This window comes from Pinus tabuliformis, chromosome Q (assembly GCF_031772625.1).
Source record: "Pinus tabuliformis cultivar Carrire ecotype Pingquan chromosome Q, CPIR1, whole genome shotgun sequence".
In the NCBI taxonomy this organism is placed as follows: domain Eukaryota; kingdom Viridiplantae; phylum Streptophyta; class Pinopsida; order Pinales; family Pinaceae; genus Pinus; species Pinus tabuliformis.
This window is the reverse complement of record NC_142296.1, coordinates 251,135,459-251,150,370: the sequence shown is the minus strand read 5'-3', so window position 1 is coordinate 251,150,370 and position 14,912 is coordinate 251,135,459. Positions and strand designations below refer to the sequence as shown.

The window sequence follows — 14,912 nt, the reverse complement described above, 5'->3', positions numbered from 1 at the left end:
AATTGAAGGTATAAAGTCAGATTAGATATTTAATACACTAATATAAAACTTCAAACGAAAAATTCATCACCACTGCATATTTCACCAGCCAAGATTATGTGTCTAGGCTAAAGTCAGCTGATATAGAATAACACCTAAATTCATTATTTCCTCTGCAGGCTTAATAGAGCTGACAAAAACAAAGGTGTTCAAGCATTACTAGATTGCCTTTAATAGAACTATCAGAATACATGACATGGTCTTCATATCATCACATTGAATTGTTCATTGAAAGAGTTCAGCTATCCCAAGAAAGAGAGAAGAGATCTTCATTGAGTTGCACATTTGCAAATGCCATCGGTGGATACAGGACAGTAATGTAACATAGTTGACTCCAATTGCCCTAAATTTTGAAGTTGGAAAGGTGGGAAGCATGATTATCGACATTTGATCATACTTCACAAAATAGATATTCAAAGCTGCACCTAAGCATAAGATGATACAGAACACAATTGTTGCACAACACATACTCACATTAGAGCGCCACCAGGAAGTTGTGATATTTTTCTTCATTTGGAGAGCAATTTCAAGTGTGGCCTTTGCAATATCCTTAATGCTCCCACTTTCAACAGCATGTAAAACAGTGTTATGCCATTTGTCCCACCACTCCAACTTATTCTTGAAGACTCCCTTTGGAGGAAGCCTGTCCTCTACAAATTCAATGCCACAAAAGTTTAGAACACAAACTAATGATAAACCCAAACTACAGTACACAAACCTACGTAGATACAATATTCTAACAAGGCATCGTGTTTTTGAGCAGAAAATGTGTTGCACATGTAGATGAGTTTATGAAATAAATGCATTTGTATGAAAGGCAAGTGCATGAAGATTATTATCATCAAAAATTGTATTTTTCAAATGAAGATATAAATATTTTACAGTGTAACAATTATAGATAAACATAAGTTGCAAGGAAAATCTAGATAAGGATAAAATGTTAGTGACAATAATATTTAACTACAGATAATACAATAGTTGGAATAAGTGCACTATTTAAAGGGGTTACGAATAAAAGGGAAGAAAAAACCAAAGGGGTTACCTCAACCGATCATCACCAATGTTGTTGGGCATTTGGCTAGTTCCGTGCCAGCAGATGCCGGGTTGAAATCCCCTCAGTGAGTTGCACTAGTTTACAATAACATGTTTACTAAGGATGCAAAAAAAAATGTGGGGAGCCATCCCTTGGATTCCCCATGTGATTTTTCTTGAAATGGAGTGTATTGGTAGATACTGATTTAATAGTTCATTTTTTGTAATCTTCTTCAAAAATACCATATCATTAATTCCAAACAGAATCTAGCTTTTGTGTTGTGTTTCCTTCTCATGACATTAGATCTTGTTAGTTATTAAAGGCTGCCTGTATAGTCACCATGGTCATTTCTTGTTTCTAGTATTAAAGCGACAATTATGGTTCATACAAGAATTACCTTCAGTTGGGTAAAAAGAATGACATGTAGGAAGACTAAGAAGATATGATGAGTTTGGTAAAAGTATTGCATACATAGAGAGAAGCAAACAAATTGAGGATTCTTGAACTAAGCAAGCACTCCCACCAACTCTGAATGAAACACTACACCCTTGGAGATACTCATTCAAGATGTCTCAAGACAATAAATTTGAATAAGGTGTGACGTCTCAAAGTTACAAGGACATTTCCGCCTAAACGCATTCATCTATCAGATTTAGTAGTCAAAGTCGTACAATGAGATGGAGAATATTGTGAAGGATGACCTAAGAAGATGGAGAAGTTCAATTTGTCGAAGATGAAATCACACACATGGATGTGGCCCTACAGCCCTAACTACCCATATGCTTGCACTTCATTGAAGGACTTCATAACATTTGAAGTGCAAATTTGCGAGATAACAAATTGGCATCATTGTCAAGGACGAAGTCAACTTCTTGAGATTCAATAGACTGGACATAGAGATTTGATTAAGGCATTTCTTTGAAGATTTCTTTCTCATTTGACGACTCCACGAAAGAATAAATCCATGTTCCAAAAGATTTTGAAGCGACCTGTTTATACTGTATAGAGTAAGAACATCCAACAAGGTTTAGAGGCATTTGAGACATCACCTAGCAACTTCATTGATATGCAAAAGAAGCACGATAATGACGTGTTTTCAAAATTTTATATCAAATTTTCATTTTAAATAGTTGGAAGACAAAAATATGTGGCATTACTCCACCAGGAGTTAAAAGTTGTATGGTTTGGACCTCTAGAATTCACTAGTATTCCTCGATATCCAAATGAGCTCCCTCGATCAAGTATGTGAAGCACATTTTTAAGTTCCATAAACATGTTGATTCAACTACAATATACGTTACATCTTTAATTGAACGTATTTCAAATCTCAATGTTGTCCATTAGGATGTCATGATGAAAATGTTTGTACTTACCATCAAAAACAATGCAATCGAATGTTTTGATGATTGTAGTCCAAAGGAAATATCTTCATTTCTGGGTTTAATTAAAGTATTTTGCGAATATTGGGAGCCTAGTCCTTTCCTGAGGCACATGATATCCCTATGAAGGAAAATGTTATGCGTCCATGAATGAGCAGCAAGGAAATGAACTTTTGGGTGATTACTTGGATGACCAGCTTTCTCTTTCATCATGTGGGCACTTGTGTGAGTGTTTATGACAGCACCAAAACTAGATCCACCCAAAATAAACACCATATATTTGAATCTACAAGGTCCTTGAGTGGTGCACATTCATTAAAAAAATCAACAAAATGCTTAACATGAACATCAACTAGAAAAAGAGAAAATAAGGGAATTACACTATATCAAAAAGGGTATCTCCAATGGCCTTAAGAATAGGGTCTTTGCAAACATGTCTCTTCTTTTCTCCAAGGAAACCCTTCCAAAAATTGTTGAAACAATACTTAACTTCACCAAGATTAAGATGTTGCTACACTTCATTGTCATACATAACATGCTCCTTGGCCTCAAGAGTCAAAACCTCCACCTATTACCATCACTTATCTTCTTTCTAATGGATGGAAATGATAGCTATGGCCTTAATTGTATGCTCGAGTATACTAAAACCATGACAATGTTAAAATCGCTGTTTATCTCCTTCCCATAAAATGGAGATGTCATATCACTTACCGTAATTATATGCGTGGGTATAGTGAACCAGTAGCAATGGGGGTGAAAAACCAAGAACAATATGTATAAACATATAACCAAGATCTATCATATCTAAATTCATACGGAAAGCATTTAACAACTAACACTAGATCAGAGCAAATAAAAGATACAAGGAAGGACCATAAGAAATCATCCACTCTTTCTTGATCGAAGAACAATTCCTAAATTTATAGTAACTACGAGAAACTTGGACCATTGTTCAAATGGCTCAATCAAGGGTGGAGATCAACCAATCCATAAAGGTTGATGATAAAGAGATAAAGAAGTAGTGGATAAGAATAACCTATGAATGTCGCTCATTATTACTTAAGAGACAAGTCACCACCAAATAACTCTCAAAACTCTCCATGTGCACATGTGCTATATTACAAAAGTCTAGGGAGGCCATGTTACGTACAACAATGCCCTACAAACCAACCTAGATTATCTTTACACCAGATCTACCAAGCGCCGAGAGGGATTAAATCTCTTTTCACTCTGAAATAGGTTTGCATCTCAAGAAATTTGATCCCTCTCAACGCTTGGTAGATCCGAAGTTAAGATGGACCTAGGTTGGTTTAATTTCCCCCTTTTTTAAGGCTATATTCCACATGAATACCATGGGTCATCTTTATTTTTATTATTATTTTCTTTTTATAGGTTTATTTTATTTTGTTATTTTTATTTTTTATTTTTCTTTATTTTGACGAAATTAAAATTTACATTGATCTTTTTATTTATTTTTACTTTTATGTAATTTGACTTAGTCAAAATGTTAAACATTACATTACAACATCTCTACCATACTGGGTTGGAGAGCGCCTCTCGAGACGCAATGATGTTATGGTGATCATCATAATGGCACTAAGTACAAAACTACATCAAGCCACTAGACAACATTAAAACACATTCTAACATTGCCCCATAATGTTGAATAGAGGAATGAGAACTTGAGGCAAGGAAGGAGTTGGAACCCCCATAATGTTAACTAGAGGAATGAGAACTTGAACCCAGGAAGGAGTTGTGTTACATAAGAATAATAAGCCAATAATGTTAAATATTAAAGACCACACAAGTCTAATGATGCCTCATTGTATGTACAAATGCATCATAATGACATTCTCACAGTCATCATAGTGATAGACTATACAACGATAAATGTGGTCACTAGACAATCATTACACCAGCATAGATCCATCTTAACTCCAAATCTACCAAGAGCCAAGAGGATCAAATCCAAGGTATTTTTTAAGGATTCAAACATTATTCCTATGTATATTATTATAGGCGACTATTTTGGATTGAAAAATCATACATATAGAATGTAGCCGAATATTCATTAAAAAAAAAATGAAATCTTCTATGAAATATGGTAAATTTTATGTAAATATCATCAATTTAATCATATATGTGTAAAAAATAGACCAAATTTTTAACCAGATGGGTGAATATTTTTTCGAGAAATGTCCAACAAATAGCCAACTCGCAAAATTTCGCCCCTAAGGAATTCCTTGATCAAATATCTCAAGACGCAAACCTCCTTTTCAGTGCAAAACTTAAGAAAAAATCTGCACCTCAAAATATTTGTCTCCTCTCAATGCTTGGTAGATCTAGAGTTAAGATAGATCTATGTTGGTTCCCAAAAATACTATTTATATTAATATAAAATTCGTGTCTATATATATATATATATATCTGATTAAGACCTTGATAATACATATAGTTGCATACATATGCACTTGATGGGCAGTTCTACAGCGTTCTAAATTTTTTTTTATTTTTTCTTTGACTTATGTTGGGTTTAGGCTTCCCAGACACTCCCAAGGTGCTTCCTTGATGCTCCTAATTTTTTCTTTGACTTAAGTTGGGTTGGGGCTTCCCAGACACTCCCAAGATGCTCCCTTGATGCTCTTTAGATGCTCCCTCATGGTAATGTTAAATTCTTAAAGTAAAAGTGGCATTCTCCTTTATCTTTCATTTTCATCTTTTTACTTAAATTTTTAACATTACCATGAAATGACTCAAGATGTTTGAGAGTGGTTCCAGCCTCATCGGACTTCATATGGAGAAAATAGAATTTCATATCCTATTCAAAATTCAACAAACTTAACAGTTTTCAAGAATTCAAGGTCAATGAGATTGTGGCATTTCATTATATTATATCATGTATATGTGATTGGCATTTAATCAAGAGCACCAAGCCCCATATGTGTTGGTAGATCTAGAGTTAAGATAGATCTATGTTGGTTCCCAAAAATACTATTTATATTAATATAAACTTCATGTCTATATATATATATATATATATATAGACACGAAGTTTATATTAATATATATATATATATATATATATTTGATTAAGACCTTGATAATACATATAGTTGCATACATATGCACTTGATGGGCGGTTCTACGGCGTTCTAAATTTTTTTTTATTTTTTCTTTGACTTAAGTTGAGTTTAGGCTTCCCAGACACTCCCAAGGTGCTCCCTTGATGCTCCTAATTTTTTCTTTGACTTAAGTTGGGTTGGGGCTTCCCAGACACTCCCAAGATGCTCCCTTGATGCTCTTTAGATGCTTCCTAGATGCTCCCTCATGGCAATGTTAAATTCTTAAAGTAAAAATGGCATTTTTTTATCTTTCATTTTCATCTTTTTACTTAAATTTTTAACATTCCCATGAAATGACTCAAGATGTTTGAGAGTGGTTCCAGCCTCATCGGACTTCATATGGAGAAAATATAATTTCATATCCTATTCAAAATTCAGCAAACTTAACAGTTTTCAAGAATTCAAGGTCAATGAGATTGTCACATTTCATTATATTATATCATGTATGTGTGATTGGCATTTAATCAAGAGCACCAAGCCCCATATGTGTTAGTGGTGTTAATTGTTTAACTCCTCTATCATGGCCTTAGCAAAAAATTACCTTTCAATCGAGTCAAAATCATTGATCAAGCATGTTAATCTTTTTACACCATATTTTAAGGCTTGGATTAGGTAGTTTGGTCAAAATCGAGCAATGTTGACTAATATCCCTAGACAATCGAGGTAGAGGCAAAAGAAATACAAAAGGAGAAGAATCTAGATTCTAGATGATGCTCAAATAATTAATCATTGATGTACAATTGATGCCATATCTATCTTGATTTATGTACAAATATGCATGTTTTCATATCTTCTACAATTAATTTGGTATTTTGGAATTTTTTTTGCATATAAATGCAAAAAAAATAATGTATATATATAGTAGATGCTTCACTTCCTAGAATTTTGGGAAATGACGCTTCTGCGTATCCACTTTGTCTGCGCTTCGTGCAACATTGCCTTAGATCAAGAAGTAGCACTAATAGTAAAACCCCTTCTTTTCTTTTTAGGATTAAAACTAATGAAAGATGGTTTTTAAAATGCTTTTTTAAGTATCTTAAATTAGAAAACAAAATAATTTCAAAATATAAAGAAAAAACAAAAAAAAACAAAAAAAACAAACAAACAAATGAAACTAAGTCTCTTTGCTCACCCTCCTTGATCCAGATGGATGTTGGTGGCCACCCACCTATCCCATTTGGACCCCCACAACTGTCTCTTTCAGCTTTTTCAGTTTCCTAAATTGTATCACAGTTTACTATTTTTAGCAGTTTTTTGGGTCCTGAACTTCCGGAGCCGTTTTGAGGCCCTAAACGACGTTTTTTTGGGAATCTGGGGCAACATGGGTCCATGGACCGATGTTGCCTCCCAAAGTTGTAGTGCTCGGATAGATCTTTCTAACGAGCTATTGTACGCGTCAAACGGAGATCGTATGCCAAAGTTACGACCCCGGGAAATTGATGTACCAATTTACCCAAACAGGGCCCACAATTTGGCGTTTCATCTTCTAGGGTTAGATTTCGGAATGTTAAGGGTTTTCCATTGTTCATCAACAATAAATAGGCCTTCGAGCCTCATTGTAACACAGTTCAGAGGCATGTAGCCACCACATCTCTTCTCAGAGATAGCTACCATCGCCCAGCTAGTTTATTTCCATTACTGTTGTAAACATATTTCAGTATTTTACATTTAATGAAATGAAGTATTATTTCCGCTGCATCTTTGTGTTTATGGTTATCTCTGTATTTTATTGCGTTCCTGTTTAAATCCGGATCAGTGGTATCAGAGCGGTCTGCTTTTTCTCTGTTTTTCTTTGCATGTCCCCAACGAGGTCGGGATATAAGGAGTTAGGGCTTGAACTGGTCGAACCTTTGCAAGACCAACCTCGAAAATCCCGACGGCCTCCCATGGCGGATGAGAAGAAAGATGAGGGGGCAGGAGATCCCATCAAAATCTTGCTCGAAGAAGCACTCGAGCGGCAAAGGAACGCGATGATGGATAGCTTTGCGCAGATCCTTCAGCGGCTACCCAGAGGCGACGCATCGGCTTCCAACAGCGACTCTGGAAATGCCACACCGTTTAAGGTACAAGTTAATTTTGAAATCCCCATCTTTGAGGATCAAATAGACGCAGATGCCGTAGATAAATGGTTAAATCTGCTAGATGGGTATTTTTCTGTTCACGAATTTTCAAGTCGGGAAAAGATTGTTTTTGCTCTTCTCAAAGCAGCCCCCCACGTCAAGGACTGGTGGGAAACCTACTGCGAGCAGAAGGATGAAAGTACAGGCTCACTATTTTCAGCCGCACCCACTTGGAATGACTTCTGAGATGCCATCAAAGAGCAGTACTACCCTGTCGGAAGCTATGAGGACAAATACATCAAATGGACCACACTGCGGCAGGGACGAGACCAAGATGTGCCGGAGTTCACAAACATTTTTCATACCCTTCGCACACAATTGGGTATCAAAGATTCTGAGCTGCATCTGGTACCTCAAATACCGTGGTTGCTTGCGTAAGTACATCCAGGAAGAGATGGTGTTCTTGAACATCTCCTCACTTGGCACAGCATACCGATACGCTGTCAAAATCGAGCAAAAGTTCAAACAGAAGAAGCGAGACTTTGGATCTGCAAATCCGAAGCCCAAAGGACAAAGCCAAGGCGGGGTGACCCAAGACAACCCGTCGAAGCCGCAAGAAAAGAACACCACCACGAAGCTGAAGAAGAACACAGGAAAGTGGTGTGAGTTCCACAAGAGTCCCACTCATAACACAAGTGAGTGTCGGACCAAGCAGTCGCTTGTGGCCGAGTTGAAGGCTTCCGAATCAGATGCATGTTCTGACCCTGAGCCAAAACCTGACAAGGGGAATGGCAAAGGGAAGCAGATCATTGATGCGGATCCCAGCGCCACTGTTGCCACCGCTAAGATCCAGAAAGATGAGCCCGAAAATCCAGAAGAGGGGGAGCGTCTTTTCCACTCACAGATGTGGGTGAAGGGTTCGCCGCTACAATTCATTGTCGACAGTGGCAGCCAAAAGAACCTTATTTCAGCAGAGGTCGTGAAGCGGTTGGGCCTACCGACTACACCGCACCCACAGCCGTACAGTATCGGGTGGCTTCACGAAGGACGAGATCTAAAAGTTCGCCAGCAGTGCCGCCTTCCCTACAGCGTCAAACCCTTCACAGACGAGGTATTGTGTGATGTTACACCTCTGGATGTTTGTGATGTATTATTAGGCCAGCCATACTTGTGGAGGCGACATGCTGTGTATGAGTCTAGGCCTCGTGCTGTCATTATTTCTTTGAATAATTCATTATACAGGATACCAGAGGTAGCCCCACCTACCGCCACATCTTTGATCACCGCTAAGAAAGGCAGCAAGCTCATCTCCCAGACCAGGAAATTCATCTGTATGGGGAAGATCGTTGCTACATCCATGGTCCCTGTGAAGGATTCCTCCATGCAGCAGCAGCAGCAAAGGGATATGGTCATGACAAGACACAGGAACAACTTCTCCTCACCCACAGGGGTACCACAAAAGTTTCAGGTGGGCGACAAAGTCTGGTTGCATCGACAGAGAGAATGCCTTACCAAAACCCATCAAAAACTCAGACCACTCCGACATGGTCCTTACACCAGTACCAAGGCTACAGGCAACAATGCTTTGAAGCACAGCATTCCTCCATTCCTTCGCTTGCACCGAGTGTTCAATGTGGACCATCGTCGACCATGCTTTCCACCATTTCTGGACACATCAGAGATTGCAGAACAACTCACCGGAGACCCAGCTCAGCAGAAGCTTCCTCATCTCAGGGAGGAACTCAACGCAATGGGGACCATTGCTTCCTAAGGGGGGAGGAATGATCCAGATGGATGTTGGTGGCCACCCACCTATCCCATTTGGACCCCCACAACTGTCTCTTTCAGCTTTTTCAGTTTCCTAAATTGTATCACAGTTTACTATTTTTAGCAGTTTTTTGGGTCCTAAACTTCCGGAGCCATTTTGAGGCCCTAAACGACGTTTTTTTGGGAATCTAGGGCAACATGGGTCCATGGACCCATGTTGCCTCCCCAAAGTTGTAGTGCTCGGATAAATCTTTCCAACAAGCTATTGTACGCGTCAAACGGAGATAGTATGCCAAAGTTACGACCCCGGGAAATTGATGTACCAATTTACCCCAAACGGGGCCCACAATTTGGCGTTTCATCTTTTAGGGTTAGATTTCGGAATGTTAAGGGTTTTCCATTGTTCATCAACAATAAATAGGCCTTCGAGCCTCATTGTAACACAGTTCAGAACAGTTCAAAGGCATGTAGCCACCACATCTCTTCTCAGAGATAGCTACCATCGCCCTAGCTAGTTTATTTCCATTACTGTTGTAAGCATATTTCAGTATTTTACATTAATGAAATGAAGTATTATTTCCGCTGCATCTTTGTGTTTATGGTTATCTTTGTATTTTATTGCGTTCCTGTTTAAATCCGGATCACTCCTCTTAAAAAACTAAAATAAAATATAAAATCCCCACAACTTTTGAAAAACTAATAGAAAATAAAAGAAAAAAGCTAACATGAATCTAAAAATATATCCGAAAACAAATTTAAGGCATAGAAAAATAAAATAAAATTTAGAGAGTTTTCATGGTTATTACTTTGCCTTTTTTTGCTTTTTGTAATTTTTTTTACAAGAGGGTAACAAAGGAGCTCAAGGGGATTTCCATTTTTATGTTTTTCTTATTTTAAAAAAAATTTATGTTTTTTTGTAATTTTTGTAAATATATATATTTTAAATTTTGTTTTTAAATTTTATGTTCTCCATAGTTTGTGTTTTTCTCATCTAATTTACCCCTCTTCTTCCTTTTATTTTCTTTTCTTTTATGGTTTTATTTGAATTGGAACTTGTTTTTTAGGCCATGGTTTCAACACGATTGCAATTTCAACCCCTAAGAAAAGCAGGAGTACTACTAGTCATGCCACTTTTCTATCTGGAAGATGATTTTAAGGTTTTTGTTGACAAATTAACATGTATTGGCCCACAAATAATGTTGTAATGATCATCACTATGAAACTAAGTACAAAATTACATTAAGCCACCAGACAACATTAAAACACATTCTAGCAAGTGCTTTCTTCAATTTTCCATTAAATTTGTAGTGAATTCCTTCCATCCTTAGAAATTAGGATCTTAAAACAAGCCAATATTGAGGCATGAGTTACTTCTAATCAAGGTATGATTTTCAACTAGAGTTTGATCGTGAAAAGTTGATGGTGAGTGTAAGGGCATGATGAGCCCATGAATATTTATGAATGAATGGACACGAGGAATGCATCCTCAACCTACTTGACAAGACAAAGGAAAGGATGGTTTGAAGATTATTATTATGTAAGGTTTGCTTGTTATTAATATTGTTTTCTCCAGCAATAACCCATTGGTTTTGCATTGTGATGGCTTGAAAACTTGGGTGCTTTTTTTATAGTATATGGAAATAAGTCCCACACTTACTGGGATAGTGCTTATCATCATTATTATCACTATTTTTTCCTACAACAAGAATTATAGTTTCTATTGGCGGTATACATATTGTATACTTCAGCTTTTATTGGAGAAAGAACAAATTTTACAATAGGGGCTGTTATTTTCATTAATAATAAAATAATAATAATAAACCCTACTAAGGGTGGAAGAACATTAAGAACCAGCTTTCATTGGTTTTTAAAAATATAGGGGTACCAAGGAGGCGTTTCTTAATGCATTAGCCTTTTTGCCTAGGAAAACACTTTAATCTTTTTGGCATGTGACTTGATGGGTTATAAGAAAGTCATGAGGAAAAAGTCATTGTATGAGGTACATGTACAATGTACTAGGTACTTTATATTAACGTCACTTTATGTTTTAATTTGACTATTAGAACAAGTACTTAAGTATTTTCTATTATTCTAATATTAAAGTTACTTATGTTTTAAAGTTAACTTTATGAGAAGAAAAAGTGTGTGGTATAAAACTGAAATGTTAAAGTGCCTAGGAGTCTTAATGGGGGGGGCACATTAAAAGGGGGTCAAATGAGGGAAATAAGTCTCACACTTATTGAAATAGTGCTTATCATCATTATTATTACTATTCTTTCCTACAACAATAATTACAATTTCTATTGGCGGTCTACATATTGTATATTTCAGCTTTTATTGGAGAAAGAACAAATTTTACAATAGGGGTTGTTATTTTCATTAATAATAAAATAATAATAATAAACCTTGGAAGTGGAGAAGCAACAAACAATGAAGCGGAGTTACACACGCTAAAACGAGGACTCGAAATTGCCATTCAAGAAAAGCACCAAAACCTTCAAATTGAAGGTGATTCGAAACTGGTAATTGACATGGTAAAACAACTGCAAAACAAGACACTAGCAGAAAAGATTAGCAAGAGCTGGAGAACAGCATGGTTAACCAGTGAAATAGGGAAATTGATAAATAGAATAGACTATCTGATCCCCACACACGTAAGGCGAACAGGCAACAGACCGGCAAACTGGCTAGCGAATTGGGGAAGCCGAAACAGGGGAAGGTCGATGGACCTCGGAGGAACATAGATCCCCTACCCGGAGGAGAAGGCGCAGTTGCAGAAACTCATAGACATCGATAACGGTGGCAATAGTGATCCAAAGAGGAATGTTCAAGAAAAGGCAGCAAGTGGCAGACGCGGGGAAAGGACACATCAGGTGATGATTGATAGGACACACGTGAGAAATGAACGCAGTAGGGCAAGTGAAGAAGCAGGGTAGCTGACAGAGCGGGGCAGGGACGGACCGCATCCCGAGAAGCCAGCAGAGTCACAATCAAGGAATGAGATGGTGGAGGACAAGTGTGGAGCCGGGCAGGTCAGTGAAGGGATGGCAGGTGGCACCAGAAGGACAAAAAGTATACGGCAAGAACAGACAGGAGGACGTAGGAGCTATGAGGAGTAAAGTCGAACAGAACGGTCGAGGCACATCCCGAGAAAAGGACTCGGGAAAAAGTGTTGGGAAAGAAGCAGGACAGCTAGAGGTCAGAAGGGACAGAAGGACAGGAATAAACCAAAGAGGACCTAGGGTGGCATTAGGAATTTGCATGCAGCAGAGCACGAAGCAGGAGGGAATGAAGAAAGGTGGTAGACAGGAGCAGCGATCAGAAAAAGGCTACGACAACGAGGAGGAAAGGTGGTATGTAGACTCTTTCTCCTGTTCGATCTTTTTCGTTGTAGCTAGAGGTAGGAGTCTATGTAATTTTCTTGAGGTAACCATGAGGCCGAGATCAAAAGGTAGACATAGCCTGTCAGTAGGAAACCTCATACCCAGGAAGCAGTGTCCTTACTGGACCAGAGGAGCAAGCCAGAAAGCCTTAGCTCCAAGGAGATCTGCTGGTCATCCGGGGAAAATGAATCAAGGCCTCCTGAGGAAAGGAAACCCCAAACCCAGGAAAGCTCTCAGGGTGGGGAAGGGCGGAACCTCTAGCAGGCAAGATAACCCTGTAAGCAGCAGAACCCTAGCTCCTTTCATTCCTGCAAAAAAGCCCAGAAGGATAAAGAGTAGGAAATCCCTGGAAAATAGGAGAGAAAGTCGTCCCCTTCGACAGCAGGAGAGAAGTGAAAGTCGTCCCCTGTACAGACCCTCGGAAAGCCAACAACAAGGGCAACGAGGGGTTCCCGTGGCCATTTCGAGTGGAAGAAAGGAAATGGGCCGAATCACAAGCCAACCCTCGATGCGTTCTGCATCGTCACACCATCTTCAAACCCTGGGAAACCATAATTCTGGCAAGGAAAGGGTGGTAAGTAAATGGATTAAGACTCAAATATTAAACTGTGTTACTGATTTATGGTACCATGTCTTGTTAGGTAAGAAAGACTCAGTAACGCGCAGCATTCAGTCAAGAAGCAAATGGCCCTACGAAAAGCAAAAAAGGTTCCAAAGCAGGAAGAGGGAACCAGCAAAAATCCGAAAAGGAGAGGAAGGAAATCGGAGGCCGAGCATAGGATGTACATTATAAATGCTTTCATGGCGGGGAACCCACCCAAAATTCAGGAGAAAATAAATGGTTGGGAGAGAGAGTTGAGATCAATCAGCTCGAACCAGGAGGTCCCCAGGGGAGAGTGGGAGGCCATAGTGCCAGACCTAGGTAATTCTCGCAGCCGTAACTCACTCTTCAATAAAACGATCCAACATTACTGGATACTGAAGCATGTGGTAGCTAGAGCCATGGATATGAATTGGGCCGTCCAGGAGGAAGAAGAGGAGGAAATGAGGCAGCGGAACGAGCAGTTACGGAACCAGAACCAGGAAGAGTTGGAAAACTTGAAGTCAGTGCTTCTCAAGGAAATAGCAGAGGTACAGATTCAGGCCTCCCGCAACAATCTCATCCTGGGGAGAATGGAACAGATGTTGAGGGAGATGAAATGGATAATGGAACAGAGAAACGAGATCCCTGGATCAAGCGCCAAGGCGCCTGCCCCGATAATCTCCTCAGATGAGGACTGATGCAATATGTCAAGTCTGTTAGTGTTTTTTTTTAAGCAAAAAACTGAAATCTGATGTATTACCTTAGAATAAAAGCTAGGATAATGAGTAGAGCTCAGAAGAGCAAAAATGGTAGAAACATAGAGACAAACATTTTCAAATTTTGATCTGGATTTAATGCAGACAGGTGGTTGCCTGGTTCCTTCAGGCAGGTTAACCACCTAGAACATATGAAGGATGGATGTAAATTTTGATTTTGAAATATAGATAGCAGCTCTGCCAAAGTTAACAAAAAAATAATAAACCTTGGAAGAACATGAAGAACCAGCGTTCATTGGGTGTTAAAAATATAATGGTACGAAGGAGGTGTTTCCTAATCCATTAGCCTTTTTGCCTAGGAAAACACTTTAATCTTTTTGGCATGTGACTTGATGGGTTATATTAAAGTCATGAGGAAAAAGTCACTATATGTGTTACATGTACTAGGTACATTATATTAATGTCACTTTATGTTTTAAAGCGACTATTAGAAAAAGTACTTAAGTACTTTCTAATATTAAAATTACTTTTATGTTTTAAAGTTAACTTTATGAGAAGAAAAAGTATGTGGTATAAAAATTAAGTTTTAAAGTGCCTGGGAGTCATTAATGAGGGGGGCATATTAAAAGGGGGTCAAGTGAGGGAATGATCTCCACCATTGATCTCATGGCCTAAGATGTAATCTCAACCCATGATGAATAGGGTTAGGGTTCTCCTATCTAACGAGAGACAAAAAGGGAGAAAAGGTAAGAGAAAACTCCCTCATTCTACTTGTGAAGAGTTAGAGAAGAAGAGAGGAGCTAAGAAGGAGAGAAGGCTACTAAAGCATA

General features: G+C 38.4%; 1 protein-coding gene across 3 annotated transcripts in view; it reads right to left on the bottom strand.

Annotated features, from left to right (window-relative positions):
- Nucleotides 1-14,912, bottom strand: part of LOC149219119 (uncharacterized) — a 289,169-nt gene that overhangs the window by 256,134 nt on the left and 18,123 nt on the right. For 2 of the 3 annotated variants that reach the window (XM_089384274.1, XM_089384275.1), the window contains exon 2: nt 514-689. In XM_089384274.1, coding sequence (XP_089240400.1) covers nt 514-689 — 176 coding nt within the window. Of the gene's footprint in view, nt 1-513; nt 690-14,912 lie in introns of those variants that run through there. The other variant, XM_089384276.1, reaches the window with a different exon arrangement.